Source organism: Mus musculus, chromosome 5 (assembly GCF_000001635.26).
Source record: "Mus musculus strain C57BL/6J chromosome 5, GRCm38.p6 C57BL/6J".
Lineage (NCBI taxonomy): Eukaryota > Metazoa > Chordata > Mammalia > Rodentia > Muridae > Mus > Mus musculus.
In genome coordinates, this window is record NC_000071.6 from 91,075,992 (window position 1) to 91,094,831 (window position 18,840).

The window sequence follows — 18,840 nt, forward strand, 5'->3', positions numbered from 1 at the left end:
GCATGAACCTAAAGGTCACAGTGGTGGAGTGACTTTGTTTTTCCACTTACAAGGTGTATCCAGACAATGCAACTGTCTATTCTGTGCATCTCAGTGGATATGCTAATGTGGGATAGCAAGAGTCTGTGAATAATGGGGTTGCTAGCCGCCTAGTGCGGGGTGTGCTGTGTGTGTTTTTGTTGTCATGAAAGTGCTTAACTCCTTTATTGCAGTCCTTAATTACAGTTCACCTGTTTCATCAGGCGCCAAGCCCGGTTCCAAATGAGCTAGGTCAGTTTCTGTTCTCCCAGTCTGTTGAGATACTTCTTGTCACTAGAAAAGTTCCTGTTTGGAGTTCTACATTGTACCTTTATAGCCTGGTATGTAGGCAGGTCTTATTGTTTCAGTACAAAGCATAGAGAAGGAGAAAGAAAGAAAGAAAGAAAGAAAGAAAGAAAGAAAGAAAGAAAGAAAGAAAGAAAGAAAGAAAGAAAGAAAGGAAGGAAGGAAGAAAGGAAGAAAGAAAAAAAAGAAAGAAAGAAAGCCACTTGATATTGGAATTTGTACTCCTCCTTAAAGAAAAGATTGCCTAGAAATCACACTTTGTCCCTCTAAGGAAAGTGATATTTTAGACTTACGCATACTTTTATTGCTTTTGTGGAATGCCTGTGCATTTATGATTATGAGAGATTTCCCATCCCTAACGTATGCAGTTTCAAGTAGCTACTACATACAGCCATTTCACTACTATTATATTTGCAAAAGTTTGAGATCCATGCTCTTGTTTTGTGTACAAGAAAACCAGCCCACGTTCCCAGACAAAACATGATAAGTTGGGAGAGGCCAGGTCTAAGTTGACTAGCATTTTTAGTTAAATGAGCATTAAAAGTAAAAGGGTGGACATAGCTCAGCTATGAATGGTTTTCTGAATAATCAGTAAGTGTACAGCTGTCTTGTCTCTTCTGATCTTGTGAGATCAGAGAGAGGGTGAGACTTTTTTTTTTAATTTTGAGCTCTGCAGTTGGCAGCTATGTGTAGTGAGGCCTGAGCTGAGGTCAGAAATTCTCATTCCTGTTCAAATGGGGTTTTGAGGATATTCATGAGTGGCATCTCCACAGCCAATTTGGTGTGGCTTCACTACATGGTGAAAGAATAAAGCAGAGTAAATAATCTTTCTCAAAACTAAGAGAAGCAGAATCTCAGTGAGACAGCGGGGTTGTCTTCTATTGACCCTGGGATGATCTACCAGACTGTTGGCATAACCTGAGATGACACACCTGGGAAGAAGGCATGCTGAAGGGACTCTCCTGTCTGGATTTTGACCCATACCCCAGGTGCCTTTTGCATTGTCTCGATACTTGAGCAGCTTAGATAATTGGGATGTCTGGTTCGGCACTGGAATCCAAATCCAGGAGGCAAGACAAGAAGCATCTATTACCAAACGCCTGCTGTGGGCTGGCCACGTTTTGTGTTAAGCATCTTAAACCCCATCACCCCATTTTATCCTTGAATAATCACTGAATAAAGCCAGATATAATGGTCAATGCAGACACTAAGACTCAGCAATATCAAATACCATATAAAGACTAGGAGACTGGGGCCAAAACACAAAGTTCAAGGCCACTCTTTAGCAGGTGTTAGTAGTCATTGGGTTCAAAGGCAAAAGGAAGTCAAAGGAACAGGTTCTAATAGAGAAACTCCAGAGTTAACTAGGACTGTCCTGGAAATGGAACCTACTTCAATGTGGGTTCACTTCTGGGGCCAAACCAGTCAGAGGAAAAAAACACTTATCTATCCTTTCAACCTGGGCTAAAATAGTTGACTTTTAATATAATATTTATAGTATGTATGCATGTATGTATGCATGCACACATGTATGTATGTGTGTACGATGTGTATGTACACACAAGCTTGTGTCAACAGCTTTCGTATCACATGTTTATAATTTATGATTTTGACCTAGAAGATTTAATTTTATTCATATAGATCTTAGACATGAGCTTCATTATGAAGTAGTCATTGAAGCTCGCAGAACCTCTTATTTCTCTTACTTTACAAAATATATACCAAGTAAGGTAGTCAGGAAGAAAGTATCTTACGTTTCTGTTCCTTGTGTCTTTATGTAATTGTTAATTTTCCTGCCCAGTTTTATGAATCTTCTATTCTCTGTAGAGAGGCAAAAGGTAGGCGTCCTTTCTTAAGAGACCACACATTGAGGTGTGGCTTCCTCATTTGTACTCTAAATATAGACTTATGTAAATTGTCTATTAATGTGGCTATAATTGCTGTTGAGAGCATTCCACTGGAAGACAATGGGAAGGTTCCCCAAAGCAGTGACAGGCAAGAATCTTAGAGAGGAGCCACCTGACAACCTTGGTATGCCAATGCAATCCTGGGACATTTTTTTTTAAGTGATGTAATGCAAAAGACTTTGTGTCCTTTGGTGATACTATTGGTGTAAGTTTGGGTCTAGCTAGAGAGCTGATAAAGGTTCAGTTGCATTCTAGGTTAATGATTTAATTAACTAGCATGGTATTTCTAATACTCAAGATCATCTGACATTTGTCCTGAAAAAAAGTTTACTGACTTGCCACAGGCCCTCTGGTCCCCTGTGCCTGTGTAGAAAAGAGTCTCTAGAGTAGATGGGCAGAGATTAGGATGGGACAAACAGCCAGACACACGAGTGGTGTTGGATCTGAATGTAATGTTACAGTTGAGCATCAGACTTTTATAATACAGAATAAATTGCAGAACAAGGCACATTGAATTTTTCCAGGTGCAAAAGGAGTGACTTCAAAAGGAACCAGATAAATGTATAACACTAGAAATTAGCACAGATGCAAGGGGAGTGACTACAAAGGGAATTTGTAGGGACCAGATAAATGTTTACATTAGAGATTAGCACTTTCTGCCAGGCAAGAGTTTTACACTTAGAGTTAATTGCCTCAGGGTAGTTAACTCTTGACACGCCTCAAGAATAATGTAGTGTCACTGACCCCAAAATTCTCTAGTCCTCGTTAATTCTTATCAATATCTGAAGACTGTCTCTTTTCAGTATAGTATACTAATTTGCTCTTGGCATGGAATGTAGTCTGTAATAAGAATTTCTATCTCAGTGAGAATTTTAGTCTCTATCTGTAAACAGCTGAGTAAAATGGCAAGTGCTTAATTGTTTACTGAATGGGTAAAGCTCCTTGCTGCTATCTGGAGTCTAAGAACACTAGGAAAAGGCTTTAGCTATGTTAGAATACAACCTTAAAAGGCATTTACTATAAGGTAAAGCTATATAGAGTGCACGTGGATCCATACACTAGACTAAAGTGGATTTGGAAAATTAATTTTATGGGTTAGGGAAATAGCCAAAGATCCGGGAGTAAGTTTCCTTGAAACTTTTTTCTCATGAGAAAGCTTTCAGACTTTCATCTGTTAAGCTGACTCCACCGGAGTCCCTGGCACTGACTCTTAGGTCAAAATTATGAATTAAAAATATGAGATGGGGAACTTACTGACACACAGGCTTGTGTATATATACACATTTATTGGGTATCAGGACTTTATAGTTTGTAATTGAAAGGCTTAGTGATGAAGCACACATGCCATGCCACCATTGAGCCAACCTCCTTCTCTGGGGCTATTCACGCCATACCTTAGAATAAGTCTGTATCTAAACAGAACCAGTGGGGGCGTAAGGAAGTAACAGTTTATATTAAATATCCATGTTGGCTGGATTCATAACTAGATTAAAACCTTATTCAGTTCTCATCAATACAATTTTTCTTTATCCAGTGCACCTGAGACAGAAGATATCTTGAAATTAATTGATAGATTTTGAAAAATCCCATGGTCAGTGCCCATTTAATCTCCCACCCTTGTATCCCTGATTCTCTGGTTATAGACTATTCACTGAGGTTATACTGACCCAAGTTTGCGTATTTTCTGTATTGTGAGTGTGTGTGTGTGTGTGTGTGTGTGTGTGTGTGTGTGTGTGTGTGTAGTGAGAAAAAGTGAGGAAAGGAAGAGTAAAAGGGAGATGAATAGAGGGGGAGGGAAATAGGGAGGCAAAGAGAGAGTGAGAGAGACAGGGACAGAGAGGCAGAAGAGAAGAGGAGGGGGTGGATATTGCACAGTGAGGAGAAGGAATAGTGGATAGCCAGTAGGAGAATAAGGAGTCATTTAATTCAAACTCTGTACCTCCCTCCATCTGACCTCTCTCACTGCTCTCTGTTTCTAGAGGTAAGGAATTTCTTAGCAGGGAGATAAAATAAATGGACTGAGCCAGACCTAGAGCCTATTTCTCAGGAGCCTGGTGCAGGATATTTGGCACCTTCTTCAGCCATGGATGGGTTAGTTCTCTGTGGTGGGCTGGCCTTAGCACGGCAGGGTGCTTAGCAGCAAACCAGGATTCTAACTGCTATATATCAGTAGCAACTCCCACTGTGACAATTAGAAACCTCACCAGACCTCGTCAATCATCCTTGGCTGATAAAATTAGCCCTGGTTGAGAACCACTGATTGAACATATGCTTTTATTGTCTCCTGTAATTCACAGGTTGAATTACCAAGACGTTCATAGTAGTGGGAGCCTGGGTACCACTTCTAGTGTTTTAAGAGTCATCGTTGGGAGAGAATGTTTGCCTAACATAAGCAAAGTCCTGTTTCATGTCAGCATCACAAAACCTATCAGCTTAGCAATGCCTGTTTCTTCAGTCATTGCACAGCTGGCCCCCTGCTCCTCTTGTTACTCCTCTGCCATTCACAATGCTAAACTTCCCCATTCCCTCCTATTTATTTTTCTCTTTCCTTGACCATTTCTGTCAGTCTAATTGTTCCCCAGGTTTCTTGTTTTCACTCCATACTATTTTTTTGGAACATGTAAAAAGGTCCCATTTATACAATAATATCTCATTTGATTTTCAAACGGGCTTCATCAGCTCCTTCCAGAACCCATGCACACATAAAGGTGATGTATGACCTTCAGATTCAAATCCAATCACTTAGAAAGTCCACCCTTTATCCATTCACGAACAAATGGGCTGTCCTGCCTGCTTCCTGCACACGCACAGGTCTTGTAACCCTGGTGTGTTCTGGCTGAATCCTTACCATTCTTCATGTACTCTGCTTTCTTCATTCTCACCCTACGTGTAGAACTCCATTGAATCTATGAAGGATGAGAACTATGCCTTTTTCCATCGTGTTCAAAGCTTCACAAATAGAAAGTGCTCAATAGATATGTATTGAATAAATATTTCATTCATGTAACCAACTAGAAAGAAGCATGTGATGAGCTGACTTCTTCTTCTTCTTCTTCCCTTTCTTCTTCTTCTAGCTAAACCCTTCTTGTGTATGTGTCTCTCACTGAAGTCTAACCAAGGCTATATATTCACAAACTACATCTTCATGAAAGGGAAGTCTTAATATGTGCTCTATAGTATGTAACTTCTCTGGGTAAAAACAAGTTATCTTCAAGTTTTTAAAATGACCCATTCATGACAATGTAATAGCACATGGCTGTATTTCCAGGAACAGTTAGAGTGAGAGAGGATGTTTGAAAATTTGAGACGGGCCTCAGCTGCATAGAGAGAACTTGTCTTTTAAAACAATATCAAAGGGTGCTTAAATGACATCATCTATAGTCATTTTCTTGTGTGAGTGCCTGTGTGTGTTCACTGATTAAAACTTTATCCTTGTGAAAAGATTCATGTTCAGCCTCCAGCATGTACAGTGAAAGTAAATGCTGGAAGAAACGTCATAAAATAGTCCAAGCTTCAGTCATCATCATGACTACAGTCATCACCGTGACTACAGGAAAAAGACACCAAACAACAATACTAGAATCCAGCTGTTGATTCTTTATGGAGCTTCTTGCCCAAAATTAGATGTTTACATGTTCAGTTTGAATCAACAAAAGTAGAAGCCAGAAGGAAGGACACACATTTACACAAGGCTGTAAAAAGTATCCCCCGTGTTAAACTGTCTCAAGGAAAAAGATTCCAATAGAGTTAAAGTAAGACTCTACAGATGCATTCTCAGCTTGTAGGAGATCCATCGGTCATCTTTAGAATTCTAAGTCATAAAGTTCCTGGACACCAAGACTAATATTTTACCCCAAATACAAGAGTTCTCCAGATTTTCCCTCATTATGGAAAATATATAATTTTTCCTCAGTGTTTTCCTCAATGAGTTTAAACACTCATTCTTAACTTGCTTTAGCACTGTATCTCAAATGTAGAAACACTTTAGGGTATGATTTAGAAGTTCCTATTGATATTATGGAATAAAAGTTAATGCATATCATTGAAAGGAATGTTTTATGAAATCCTTCCTTGCCACTTGCCAAGGAAAATTTCTTGGACCTCTTAAAACTCAAAATTAAAACAAACATCTGGATATCTGTATTGTATCAATCACTTGTGATGTTTCATTTCAAATGAAGTTTTTTCAGTTATCTATATGATGCTCAAGTATATATTAAGCATAAGAATATACACACATATTCTCTGAAATACAGATTGTTATTGTTCAGGGCAGAAAATAGATCTTTTCATGACATGATTTGACAGATTCACTGGTGCAATCTCACATTTTCATATCATCTTATACGATTTCATCTGCAAAATATTCTGCTGGTGGGTTCCATATGAACAGAATTTTTCCTTCACTTTTTCTAAGTGCACAAGATCCAATAGATCAACTGCTATCAAGAAATTCTATAGTCCCAACTTGGAAGAAAATGGCAAACCAAATAGCTCCAGGGCAGGCCAGCTGGTGTGACCTTGGGAAGGATTCAAAGCAGATATGCTTACCCTATTGGGCCAGGCAAATACTGCTTTTTTGGTCTAAAATATTCTGCAAGATTTCATTGGGAAAAGAAGGTGAACACCTCTCATTTGCTAACATCGTTTATTTTAGACCATTTTCATTTGCTTGATTGTTTTCTAAAGAAGCCTTTTTTATTTGATTTTTTAACTTTTTTTTTAATCTATTTAATTTTTCCTGCATGAGGCTTAGGGATGTTTTGCTGACTTGCCCATCCCTTCAGTCCCAGAATCCCAGTTTCCTTTCCTTTGGTTTCTGTGAGCCCCTCTGTCCTCACTAGGAAGCAGGTCAGAAGAAACTGTAGGCAATGAGAACATTTTGTATGTCAGGTATTCTGCCTGACTATTGGTCAAACAGGTCCTAGCACTCCAGGGCTCCTGGCTGTCAGGGCTATCCCCATTCCGGCGACAGCACTCAGACTCTCCCACGCACATGCACGGTCCCCATCATTGCTTAAGGGTGTAGGTTGGGTCCTGACTCATGGGGAAGAGGCGAATTGCATCCTGTGAGTCAGTGGTTCCATTTCCTGCTGGTGTGTTTGAGATTTCACTGAAATGCAGTCTCCAAAATGTGAGGGGGTGATGAAGAGAGAACATTAAATTCTTAAACCCACTTGGAGCTATGACCCAGATAATAGTCTTGAAGTGGCTTTGGCCTTTGCTTTTTGGGGGTGAAGTTGAAATTCTAAGCACAAGTTTGCATTTATAGACCGTCTACCTCTGTCACCTTGCATAGACTTCATCAGAGTCTTAGTAACCAGGAATTGTCATTACATCTGATTTTAACACAGGCATGATCCAAAATGTTTAACCCAATGAATGACTTTTTTAGCAGGAATTCATTATAAGGAACAAAAACCTTAAATAAAATATTTACAATTGAACCACAGATTGTTATACACAAACCCACTAAAATCATGAAAAACTTAAGACTTAAAACTTAAGGAACTATATGGACATGACACTGGGGTATATTCCCTCCCTGTACAACTTAAAACAATGATACTGGGCTGTGATTGTAGCTAGTGACAGAATGCTTACCAAGCATGGGCAGTGCTTTCAGTCTAATCCTCAACACTTTGCAAAAGTGACAGGCATTGATATCACAGTTTTCGGTGGGTGGGCTTCTCAGTCTCCTCATCACCACATTCATTCCTTCATTCAACGTTCCGAAGTCCTGTGTCAGGCACAACTGTGTATGGAGATAGATGATTTAGACTCATTTTTGTCAATCACTGGCATGATCTCACACTTTAACATAATTATTTACGATTTCATCTGTAAACTGTTTGGCTGGTGGATTACCACAGCAAGTCACACAGAAACTGCCCAACCAATGAACCGTCTCCACACAAGCATCCCAGGTCAGGGAAGGCTAGTGTTCCAGGAGGTGCACACCCTACGCTAAACGCTCTACAATGTACAAAGACAAATATTTCACCCGCGGCCTAAGCAATTCAAAGCTTATAATAGAAGACGAACTAATAACTTATCAAAGCTGTAATAAACAATGGAACAGTACAGAACACCGCTTGGGATCAGCTGCAGCTTACAGCAGGGAGAGGTAGCAGTTGACAGCAGTCTTAAGCAGGGCAAACTCATCTTGACATCAGCACCTTTTCTTGTCTGTGTGACTTCTAAATAAAGGATGGTGCGCTTGGATAGAGAAACTCGTGTCCCAGCCCCCACCCCCAGCCCCCACCCCCAGGTACTTTCCTGGATTGAGAATTGAAATGTCTCCTCCAGGAGTAACAGGGAAGAGCTGATTGTGTGTGGGGGTGGGGTGGGGTAGGGGAGGGATGGAGAGTGTTAAGGATAAAATCACACACAGTCAGAAGTCCAGGTTTTGTTGAGGAGAGGTCAAGGTTAAAGGGTTCTTCAAGTACAGTGCATGGTAAAACTCTATCAAGAAATGGAAAGAAACTAATGTGGACGAGACTCCAGCTCCTCTTCCAATTCACACACTTCATTCGGCAACTGTGTGAAAACAGTTTTCATCTTTGAACTGACAGTACAAAGACTTTGGTCCTTCTTTCTCTTTCTTTCTTAATTTCCTTCTCTCTCTCTCTCTCTCTCTCTCTCTCTCTCTCTTTCTTTGTTTTGTTTTCTTTTCAGTCATTGAAGAAAGATTAACTTTCGCCTATCAAAGCAATCCATGTTGATTGAAGAAGCATGACCAGGGAGTAGATGCTTCTAGATGAGTGGTTCTCCACCCGTGGGTCATGACCCCTTTGGAGGAATAATGACCCTTTCACAGGGTCACCTCCTATCAGCTATCTGCATATCAGATAGTTATATTGTAATTCATAACAGTAGCAAAATTACAGTTATGAAGTAACAGCAAACATAATTTTACGGTTGAGGGTCACCACAACGGGAGGAACCACATTAAATGATCTCAGCATTAGGAAGGTGGCAGACCACTGATTTACAGCTTTCAGGGTTTCCAAACCAATGGGAGAATATAAAACTGAGTCTTTAGGTCTTGAGTTGGGTCCACTTTGAAACATGGTAGGGAGTAGGAACCATGAGGTTGTACTTGGTGTCGATCTCTGTCTTGATGTTTAGAACACCCTCATGTGCAGTCTGATTGGTTAGCTCAAAGTTCCTCTGATCAAGGAGAAAAATCACCTTTTCCCTACCGATTAAATGATGTATTTAAATGCCAAATTATAGAGATTTACTATAAACCAGTAGAGGGCACTACCTGGATAGTTCATTCAAACTACAGGCTAGAGGTCGACTGTCTGGAATATTTATGGGAATCTCTGATAAGTCTGGTGTTCCGGGGGGAGGCGGGGAGAACAATCCATTCAGTCTCCTTAAAAGTCTGTCAGAACAATTGAGAGTTGGGGGAGAGAGTTACTGTGTCCAAGTAACAGAGCTCAGGTTTTCTCATGCCATTCTCATTTCCCCATTCCTTTTGAGGTGATGTAAATTATGCATTAGCTTCTGTAGTGTGTTCCATGGGATAATCATCACATTCAATATCACTACCCATTTCCAAACTCTGTCCTGTGGCCCATGTAATGTGCATCACCAGGGGAAGTTGTTTAAACTCCGCATGCTCAGTTCTCGTATGTCTGATGGAGTTACTAGTTTCTTCCTTAGCACCTTTGACAGCATAAAGTGAGATAGCATAGATAAAATGAGCAGAACTGTATCTCCACGCCGTGCACATATGAGGTCAGCCACTTGCACCTGATACTACTACTACTAGCACAGCTATTGACTATATAATAGTAACTCCTACAGTTCAGAAAAAAAAGATTGGTGTTCAAATACACAAAGGTGAAACAAGAGAGGCAAAATGCTCTTGTGTGAATGCATATAGAAGTAAAAGGATCTTCTTATTATGTTTCCCATACAATTCAGAAGTGGTCTGAGTCATTCTGATGCCTAATTTCTACCGTTTATCTTTTTACTGAATGAGGCAGTTGTTTGGAAGTTTGCTGTGCTGACAAAGACTGGTCGCTAGGGCTTACACAGCTTGGCATACTTCAGCAGCTTCTTCCAGGACTAGATAAGACACACACATGGTCCTCCTGTATCCATGGGTTCCAAATACTGGAGAATACTGACTGTCCTGACATAACAACATAACAACACAGTCTAACAGATACCACATAGCATCTACATTGTATTAGGGTTAGGATGTAACCTGGAGATGATTTAGGGTACACTAGAAGACAGACTCAGGTTATGGTCAAATCCTATGCTGCTTTGTGAAAGGGACCTGGATATCTATAAGTTCACTGTATGTAGGCAATGCTGGAGCTAGTCCACATGAACCAAAAGGGGCAACAATATTCTCATTTTTATCTAGATTATATTTTACGGATTATATGACTGTTTCCTTAACAGTCTGTCATCACTTTGATTGAACTAACTTCTTAAAAATTCCAATACATCCCAAAGACATGCAGAACTGTAACGAAAGTTGCTTTCCTGGCAGCACTAATTGCATATTTGATTTTCTTCCATACCTAGGTTCCCACCTTCTACAGGCAGTTATCAGCACAACCGTGATCCCATCATGCATCCCAGGAGAATCCGAGGATAACTGTACCGCCTTAGGTAAGTCTGTGCTCATGAAAGTGACATAAAACTTGTACACATTTTCAAATAAAATGTCAATATAAGTACATGCCAATGAAGCACTAGGAAGGGACACCTGCCTTATCCATTTTAACCTAGCAATTAATTAGAAATCTGGAGAAATTACATGAAGAAATAAGAAAGGGAGAAAGATTAGGCATGCAGTTATAAAGATTTGGGTTTTGGAAGCATAGAAACCAAAACAAATCATATTGAGTGTAAAGCTACTATTGGAAAATATTTGAAGGACCAGATCCTATGAAGAACAGGAAAATGCAAACTCCATACACAACGTGTTCTCTCTTGGTAGATGTGTCATGTAAGAGGAATGAATACTCCCCTTCTGTTTCAGCCATAGGGCTCAGGAAACATTCATAGAGTGCCTAGTGTGATCAGCACCATGTTAAGGTAGAACAAAGGTGAATGATAGACAGCCATTGATCCCCCATGGGCAACATGGGCCAGGAGAACTAACTCTCCATGCTTTGCTCTGAGTAATACCAATCCAAAGAATGGTTCTAGGTTTACTACTTCTTTCTTGTCCATTGCCACCAAGGTTTCTGGAATTTTGTCAATCTCCTTCCATCACTGGTTTGCTTGTTTGTTTTGTTTTGATTTTTATGGGTAGTTATTTGGGCAGGAATGCTTTCTTTGGATAATTTTCTAAATATTTTAGGTAAATCATTGTTTTCTTTATTCATACACACACACACACACACACACACATATATATATATATGAGACAGATCAGATCGACAGATCTCATGTTTCCCAGGCTGGCCTCAAACACCTATGTAGCTGAGGCTAACCTTGAACCTTCTGTACCTACCTTGGCAGTGGGGAAGGTACCACTATATCCAGTTCAAATGGTGGTGTGGATTGAACTTAGACTTTGTACATTCTAGACACTTGCTCTGCCAATGGACCTACATTGCCTCCATCATAAATAATATTTCTATTTAAAACTCTTACATTAACTGCTGTATTTTCTTAGAAGACTCTTTCAAAATTCGTCTAGTTCATGGTCAGGTATCCATTCAAGAGATGTTCAAGAGTGGTTTCTTGGTTGATAATCTCAATGATTTGGAAATATACATCCAGCCAAGACTTGTTTTAGAATTAAACTCTCCTGAACTAATTAATGTTTTCAACTCATAATTTAATTAATTTTTTTTAAGTAAGGAATTTCAGAATTGCTTGGAGGCTTCAGAAAACAAGCAAACAAAAGACAAGTTTTACCTGGGGGAAGGGAATAATCCAAACATGGAGGGTATGTGTGTGTGTGTGTGTGTGTGTGTGTGTGTGTGTGTGTGTGTGTGTCTGCCTACCTGCCTGTCTGACTTTTGAGAATTACATCCTCAAAATTCATTTTGTTTAGCCTATTTATTGTATGTTCGGGTGTTTGTTTATTGGCTGTGGGGAATGTGATAAGTTGAGTAATGCCTTCGCCCTGAAAATTCTCCACTGTTAACCCCTGACTGTCTGCTGAAGTTGCTTAGAGAAAGGAGAGCTATACAGCCAGAGTCCCAGAACACAAGTCATTAAACTTTCCATTCCTTTCACAGTTCAGATGGAAGACGATCCCCGTGTGGCTCAAGTGCAGATTACAAAGTGTAGTTCTGACATGGACGGCTACTGCTTGCATGGCCAGTGCATCTACCTGGTGGACATGAGAGAGAAATTCTGCAGGTGAAGTGACCAAACTGAGCATGCAATGACACTTCTGAACCCTGCACTTTCCTCGCCTCTTCTGTAGTTAATAGATTCTATGGGCTGTTGAAACGTATTTTATAGATACTATTAAAAATTTTGTTACTTCTTCAAAATTAGGAAACAAGTAGACTGTTTCAGTCTGGACAGATACTTTGGGGTGCATAAGAACGAGGGAAAATTCACAGGCCTCCCCTCACTACAATAGCATATACATATATGCATATATATAGAATTCTAGACGACCAGTACCTCAGCAGCTACACTGATTGTCCTTTTGCTGCTATAGTTTGAACTAGATGCTGTGTAGAGCTAGTTTACTAATATTGAGTTAACTATGCATTCCATTTTTGAATTCATTTTTATAACTTTTAACAAATCATCCTGGTTTCTTATATTGCAGTGGGGACTTAGTTCTTATAATGCTAACTCATAGCATGATCTCATTTTAAAATAATTGGTTTTCTTTGCTGTTGTTCTCTTTTAGATGTGAAGTGGGCTACACTGGTCTGCGATGTGAGCACTTCTTTCTAACTGTTCACCAACCCTTGAGCAAAGAATACGTTGCGTTGACAGTGATTCTCATTTTCCTGTTTCTCATCATAACCGCTGGATGCATATACTATTTCTGCAGATGGTAAGCCAGTTAGTTTTATAGCATTTTTTTAAATTATAAAAACACAGATCTATAAACTGGTTGAAATGTAAACTTAGTATGAGAGGAACAAAGTGGAATCTGCGCTGTCTTTCTAGCAAAGATGTTTTGCTGCATAGCACCGGGGTTTCATTCAGTCACTGACCTCTACTGTCTGCCTATGTGCATATAAAACTCAAGTAAGGAACATAATTTATTCATAACATACAGACAGAAATTCTCATCCTATAATAATTAAGGTTCTTCGCTTACAGTGAGTGGTATTATTACAAAATGATAACTAAAAAGAAATATAACTAAAGATTGTCAGGGTTTTTACTTTGACTGGACCTGTAAAATTGAGAATACTAGAATAATAGTGTTAATAAAAGTGTTTGCAGATTATTTTTATTAGTTTGAAGTTGGTACAGATTGTAGTGATTTTTTCCCCCAGAAAGTCATTGTTTAGATTTTGTACTAGGCAGCTCTCTGATGATGATGCCTTCCTCACTATATGTACCAGAACTTAATACGGGTGAGCAAAACTGATAGAGAAAGATGCTGGAGAGTCACTCCTGTCATTTCTCAGCTTTGTGCCCATGTCAAGCCCTGGGAGAAACACTTGTACAGTGTTAACTGTGTCACCATGTCCATTTCTTACCTAAACGGTTGGACAATGGGACACCGTTCTCTTGCTTTCTTGCTTTACCCATTACCTGACTCAAACCTCCTCTGTCTGGGCATTTTACATAAGCTCTTGGAGTCTATGTATTTATTTCAGGGCCTGTTTTTATATCTGTTAGTTACAGTGTTGTTTCATTTCTGTTTATTTACAGGTACAAAAATCGAAAAAGTAAAAAATCGAGGGAGGAATATGAGAGAGTGACCTCAGGGGACCCAGTGCTGCCACAGGTCTGAACAGTGCCATCAAGTTACGGACAAGGATTCACAGTGTGCCTGGCTGATGTCAATATTTTCTCATGTTAATAATATTTATGTTGGGTCATCTGTTAGGTCAATAACTATATTTTTAATACAATTGGAAAGTGTTTTATTTTTGACAGAAATATATTTGCTAATATATTATATGTAAAATATTTAATATCAAAAGAAATTTGATATTTTTGTAAGAATTTCCTGAGTACAATGCTTTATTGAAAAGCTTCAAAGTTCATTAAGCTGATGCAGTGCTTAGAGAGAGCAATGTCCAATCTGTGGCTTGGGAGGTGTCTGCAAGTGACATTCCTGCGAGCTTAGTGATATGGTCAAGTCCATTGCATCAGTAATTTATTTTTTTCTTCTTCTGTCTGTGATAATTGACTTGACTGAATTATGGCTTGGCACAGTGGTTGGCGAGCCTCGTAGTATAGTCAAATCAATTGCATAAGTAATTTATTTTCTACTTCTTATGTCTGTGATAATTGCTTTGACTTTATTATCATGTATTAAACAGTAATAACAATGGGACTTAGAGGAGGTAAACATAACTTATGTGCCTCAAACCAGCTAGTCCTGGACAAGATGTCTCTTCAGTATCTCTGCTATTGGGTTCAGATGTGTCTAGGGGAACAAAGAAAAATTCATTAACAAACATTAGCTGCTCCACCTATGTAGAGTATATCATGTGAGGTTGTTGCTTTGAATATCAATCAGAAAATCCACATCTGAAGACAAATTTGAACCCCATTTTAGAGTATTTATTTTTATAGGGAATTTACTGAAGGATTGTAGCATTAAAGCAGAATCCAAATCAAAGTAATTGTATTTTTAAAATACAGGAGGGCGGGCGCTAACCAGATCTTGACTGATATGGAAACGTACTTTTGTATTTCATGCTCAAGAGGAGTTTTGTTTTTGCTTTTTGTTGTTGTTTTGTTGTTGTTATTTTGTTTGTTTAACATGGAGTCTCACTCTAGTCCAGACTGGCCTCAAGCTCATGGTTAACTCTCCTGCTATAACCTCCTGGGTTACAGTCATACATTACGGTGCCCAGATTCAAAATGGTTTTTCTTTCTTTCTTTGTTTTGTTCTGTTTTTGTTTGTTTGTTTGTTTGTTTTTGTTTGTTTTGTGTTTTGTTTTTTACAATACACAGTTCAGACAACATCTTTTTACAGATTTTAAAGCTTCATTTAAAAAACATATATCCAAATGCAGGAAGCAAAGAAAATACAGGAAAAAATAAATCACAATCTATTTTTCCAAAGGGGAAACACATTTGAAAGCTTTTAAAATGTAGACTTCATTATCCATACCCATGGAAACTAAAGAGAAGCCTGCCCCATTTCTTCGTCCTTTGTTTGCCTTTGTGGAAAGACAGAAGGCTGGCCTCCACTCTCAGCTTGCAGGTCTTCGTGAGTCACTGAGAGGATTCCAGGCAGCTATCTCGAGAGCCACTGCTAGAACACCTTTTCCTGGAGGCTGCCCCACCAAATGCTCAACCTTAGGTGGAATCTCCCTGGAACACATACCAGGTCAGGGAGGGCCGATCCTTCCTCCACCTTTTTCCTGGCATATGTTTAAGGTAACAAAAAGATCAGGAGTTGCCTCTGGCCTCTAAAGTGCCAAGGGACCAATCATTGATGTTCCATGGAGCCAGTCATGGAAATCCCTGGAAGGTTCACACAGCTCTCATCCAAAGCCCTGGCCTTGCTATGAGGGAAAGATTGAATAAGCAGCGCACAAGGCATTCTGGTGCACTAACTTGTGCACACACCAGCTCCAGCCTTTGCAGAATGACAGCTCTTTGTTTCTGAAGTAACCAGCACACCACACTCATGTTTAAAAGGACAAAGGGGAATGAAGGTCAGTGAGATCTAAAAAGTGTATTTCTTTGCCATTTGATTTGGCTGAAGGACAGTCAGCATCCTGTGTGAGAACACATTTTGAAAGCCCAATGACATCAACTGGGTAAAGGAAACACTAACCTGTTTCCAGTCTCCAGACAAAGGTTTAAAGCTTTTCAAGAACTGGGCTAAAACTCATCCAGTTTATCTACAGAAGCTGAAAACAGGCGTTTTAGATATTGGTATATTGGTATATGATATGGTATGATGCTTATGGTCTGCTATGAGCATTCCTGGGCATACCACATAACTAGATGCAAGAACCTTGGGGTAGCATTCTGTATTTTTAAATATGTTTTAAAAGAACTCAGGAACAATTTACGTCTCTGTATCTTTTTTTTACTATTGTTGTTTTGACCTCAAAGCTGGGAATAAAAGTCAGAGCCTTACACATGTCCAGCAAAAACTATGGTTGGGATACACCTATTATCCCCTAAAAACATACAAATAATGCAAAAGGATGATGGAGCTTCCTGGTGTCGGGTGAACATGTTTTAAAAACTCATTGTTCTAGTGAAGATTATGTTAAGCAAGCCTAAAAAAAGATGACAACCAGTTCATACACAGATTTCCCATTATATTGTGTATACACACACACAGGGACATCAACAAGGGTAGTACACACACTATACTGAGAACCAAAGCAACCCCAGGTGCATAATTGTATAACTTACAGTCTCCCATCAAGACTACCTCATAGTCCAGTAGATCCACTCCGTGACCAAGGACATCATGCTCTGTATTTGACAGTAAAGTTTTACCTTAAAAATGAGACCCCCAACTACCTAAAGCACCCATCTTTGTAACTAGACCATAACTATACTGCTTTCATCTGGTTCACCCCCTCTATGTCAAGAGTCAAACTGTGTGAGAAAAGCCAAAGATTTTTTTTTGAGTCCTTTTGAAGACAGCTAGCTAAATTTGCCTGCCAAAAGATGTCAATTATTGAATTGATACCTGTTTCTAGCAAATATATGACATGGCCTAGTGTCTTAATTTTTGTCCCACTCCGTCAGTAATTTGAAAAGTTGCCTTTAAATCTTTTTATTGAACCAAATTTGTCACGTTTGGTTCAATTTTTTATTTTGTAGATTTCTTTTAAAGTTTGATTGATTTCCCCGTTTTTTAAATCTTTTCTAATGTTCTGGGAAAGGGGGAGCATAAACAGCACTTTCAGGCTACATTTTAAAGTTCTAACGGAAAACTACATTTGTCTAAGATATCTCTGCTATTGACACATGATGCCTTTGAATGTCATAGAGCATATTTTCTCTTTTTGCCTGTTTGCACTCTGCCATTGCACTTTGTAAATCTGTAGAATCGCTCGTATAAAATTTCTATTAAAGATTCTAGTGAAACATAAAGTTGTATTGTGTTCACCTTAAAACTTATTGGATTATGAATGTTATCAGAGTACTGAATTGTATCAATTTGTTTGCAGTTAATATCAGCTTTGATAGTCATGTACCTTGACATAGTGAAGGACACTATAATGTATGAGTTGTTGTCAGTTTTTATTTATTTTTTGTTAGGAATTGGCCAAGATCGCTATGGAAAAAATAAAAGAACAAACACATAAAAAGGCTGAAGTCTCTCTTCCTTTTTCCCTTCCCTATTTGTGTCCTAGCATATTGGGGGGGGCTTGAAAGTAGTGTCGGAGTTTTAAGGTGTGGTAACAGAAAGACACAGTGCTCTTAATTTGGGAAAGATCCCATATATGTACCTCATTTTAGGGGCTAATATATTGAAGTGTTACAATAAAAGGAGTCATTGATTTTAGGTGTTACCATGTTTTCAAAGATTATGCTAATGGGTATTTTAATATGCCCTATGACAAATGGCTTTTTAAGAACTGTACCAGCCAGAAGAATACTCATGATTCCTTAACCTGTGCCCCAAAGACTCAGTTTCCTGGCTTTCCATAGGAGAAAACAGTAGCTAGGCCACATGTACTTCCTTATACATTGCTCCAACAATCTGCAAGGCATTTCTTGTTGTCCCTTTGTAGTGGCTACTAAATGTATACTTGACCACTAAGTCATACAAACCAAGAACCCCTCTAGAGGTCTTTACTGATTTATGACCTCCCTGAGCCTTTGATAGCTTGGGAACAGTGAGGCCATAGCCTATGACAACTGAATAGTAACTAAAAGCAATGGGTGGAGCTACCCTGAGAAATGAGGTCTCCTGACCCTCAAGCCACTACAATTCTGACTGTGTCAGAGACAACAGAACTCAGTGGAGAATTAGCATCAATCTAACTCAGTGTTTTGTTTTGTTGTTTTGCTTTGTTTTGGGCAGGGGGAACAAGAATTATTATTAATTGGAGATTTTGAGATCTCATATAACAAGCACACTGAGTCAAAGTCTGAGTATGAGAACCTACAGGGCAAAGGGAAAAACTAGCAACACATTTACCTCTTGGCTCCCAGACATCACCTTTACCTGGATTCTAGCTGTGTAACCCTCAATATCACCTCATCCTTCATGGTGCCCCTGTAAGCATGGGAGTATGTCCAGATCTCAGGAATTATCTCTGCATATAGCTACCTTATATTTCTCTCCATGTGACCCATGACTTTGAGGACCATCATGTAGTGGATTTTCTGAGCCTCCATACCTCTACTGAGTTCCAGTTGACTATATTTTACTATCTACCCAATATGTCACCTTCCACAGTCTCAGTGTGGTTAACGGTAATGTGTTCAATAACTGTCATTCCCTTAAAAATCTCTCTGGCTTAACCAAATAGGCATCTGT

At 39.2% G+C, this 18,840-nt stretch overlaps 1 protein-coding gene across 1 annotated transcript in view; it reads left to right on the forward strand.

Annotated features, from left to right (window-relative positions):
* Ereg (epiregulin) overlaps positions 1-17,658 on the forward strand; it is a 19,033-nt gene extending 1,375 nt beyond the window's left edge. Inside the window, exons 2-5 of the mRNA NM_007950.2 lie at positions 10,785-10,871; positions 12,458-12,581; positions 13,090-13,239; positions 14,073-17,658. Coding sequence (NP_031976.1) covers positions 10,785-10,871; positions 12,458-12,581; positions 13,090-13,239; positions 14,073-14,154 — 443 coding nt within the window. The 3' untranslated portion in view covers positions 14,155-17,658. The remainder of the gene's footprint in view (positions 1-10,784; positions 10,872-12,457; positions 12,582-13,089; positions 13,240-14,072) is intronic.
* The last annotated feature ends 1,182 nt before the right edge of the window (positions 17,659-18,840 follow it).